Consider the following 2,395-nt stretch of genomic DNA (forward strand, 5'->3'; position numbering starts at 1 on the left):
CAATATACATGTTCTTGCATCTCTTAGCTTTCAAGATCATCACCCGATAGAGTAAGTTTGTGATCATAGAATTTTCTGAGAAGAACTTAACTTCATTTCATTCATCACAAATCTGTGAAACACTTGAAAGATTTTACTTCAACCATTGATTTCCCAAACATGCCTATACCAAAAATATACCATTTCTTGCCATTACCAAAAGAGACACCTCCACCTTGAAGTTCCTTGAGAGAGAGAGAAGAAGTTTTGTAGTTTTCTCAGTTATGTACTTTGAGCATCCACTATTCATAAACCAACACTAATTGATGCTACCTCCTCTCACTTGCATAGCAAATCACTTGTTAGCCTTGAGAACCTATTTGAGATGGAGTTCCCAGTAAGCAGATGATGGAGTGATAAGAAAATATTTTGTCCAGTAAGGCAGACTGGTTTTCTTCAACACAGGACCAAAAGCAAGATTGGGTCCCTTCTTCAGTCTATTCCTCTGTTTCGAATAGTTTGACGAACTTCCTTCATATTTTTTCAAAATCGGACAATCTTTCTTAAGATGTCCATCTCGACCACAATGCACATACAACATATTATTAACATCAGAAACATTTTTGTTGTGAGAATTGTATGGGGAATCTATATTCTCACAACCCAGTCCTCTTCTATTGTTGTTGCCTTCACCAATTAGATTTGTAAGAATCTTAGAAGGGTTGGTCCAATTGAGGGATCTTTCCAGTTCCTCTTTTACAAAGACCAGGTCCCTCTGCAGCACATGATTTCTCTCTAAAGCCAATTTCATCTTCATTTCAGCAGTGTGCAACTTATTTTCAAGCTCCAGCTCCAAGTTACTGGCCTCGTTCTTTCCTTTAAAAAACTGTAGTAGTCACCCCTTTTATTTTTTCTTTCAGTTCTAGATTTTCAGCTTCTAGAACAACCATTTGGCTTTCAATATTAGATATTTGGGCAACTAAAGCATTTTTTCCATCTTGAGAGATGTCTAGGCTATTGTTCACGAGATCATTCTCAGTTGTTAGCTCAGTTATCACATCAAGTAATACAACAACTAGCTTTCTCAATTTACTAGTAGAAAAGGTATTTAAGTTTTGCTTGAAATATGATAGAGTTACATTTTCATCACCGTATTCCTCATCTGACGTTGCCATGAAAGCATCATCAGAGTCTTCAGAATCATCTGAGTCAGTTGAGGAATTTTCCCATGCAGTCAGATCCTTCTTCATCGCCTAGAAAAAAGCTTCTCTTTTACTTGTCTTGTCACAGACCTGTCCCCCTTTTTGTGTGTACCTTCTTCGGTCTTAAGATATTCCTTGTGGTCAACTTTATGCATAGGACAGTCTCTAATGGAGTGACCTGGTTGATCACACTTGTAACACACTTCACTAGAGCTTGTAGCACTGTCATGATTTTCTTTCTTCATGAAACCTCCACGTTCACTCATGATTTTTTGAAATCTGTGAGTGAAATAGCCCATGTTCTCATCTATTTCAGGGTTTTCACTTTGTGACACCTTGGAAGCAAGTGATTTATCTCTTTTTGCATCTCTCTTTTGATCAGCATCAATAATCAGATCTATCCTCATGTCTTCACTCTTGAGAATGAGACCCTCCCTGAAGAAGCTCAAATAGTGCATACAACGCCACTACTTCAGGTTCCATTGTCTCATCGCCAGTCATAAAATTATTTGTCCAAGATCTGGGAAGAATTTCCAGTATCTTAGAAACCTTCTTACACACAAGGAGTGGCTCTTCAAGGAACATAAGCACACCTGTAATGGTGGAGAATCTGGTACGCATTACATGAATGTATTCACCTTCTTTTATGGTGAAGCTTTCAAACTGAGTAGTAAAGAGATCTAGCTTAGATTTCCTTGTTTCCTCAGTACCCTCAAATGTTGTTCTCAAGAGATCCTAGATTTCTTAACCTGATTCACAAGATGAGATCAGATCGTATTCATTTACTCCAATGCCACAAATCAGTAGATTCTTGGCTTTGTGATTTTTCTAGACTAATCTTCTGTCAGAGTCATTATATTGGTGTCGAGTTTTGGGAATGACTCTTGCGATCTCTGATACGCTCAAATTACACCTCCCTAAAGAAGTATAAGTGGTCGTTATCAAGTAAAGAACCCAACTTGTAGCTTGGGGTCGATCCCACGAGGAAACTAGTTTAAACTTAACTTTAACTTACACTTATATTCGTTTAGTCAAAGTACTTCCAGAAACAAGTAATAAAAAGGGGGGATTTGTGAAACAGATTGTAAGAATTCAGTAAACAAAAGTCAATTTTTGCTGTTATCAAGATGAGAAAATTAACAAGGGTATATGTGTCCACCACAAGCTCATAACTCAGTAATCCTAGTAACAACAATCATTTCCTAGTGTATTAC

General features: G+C 37.4%; 1 protein-coding gene across 1 annotated transcript; it reads right to left on the reverse strand.

Annotated features, from left to right (window-relative positions):
• Window positions 1-1,225: 1,225 nt before the first annotated feature.
• On the reverse strand, window positions 1,226-1,588 carry LOC125861530 (uncharacterized). The gene has a single exon (XM_049541401.1). The coding sequence runs from the start codon at window positions 1,586-1,588 to the stop codon at window positions 1,226-1,228; it is 363 nt and encodes a 120-aa protein (XP_049397358.1).
• Between the last annotated feature and the right edge of the window lie 807 nt (window positions 1,589-2,395).

Source organism: Solanum stenotomum, chromosome 4, assembly GCF_019186545.1.
Source record: "Solanum stenotomum isolate F172 chromosome 4, ASM1918654v1, whole genome shotgun sequence".
Lineage (NCBI taxonomy): Eukaryota > Viridiplantae > Streptophyta > Magnoliopsida > Solanales > Solanaceae > Solanum > Solanum stenotomum.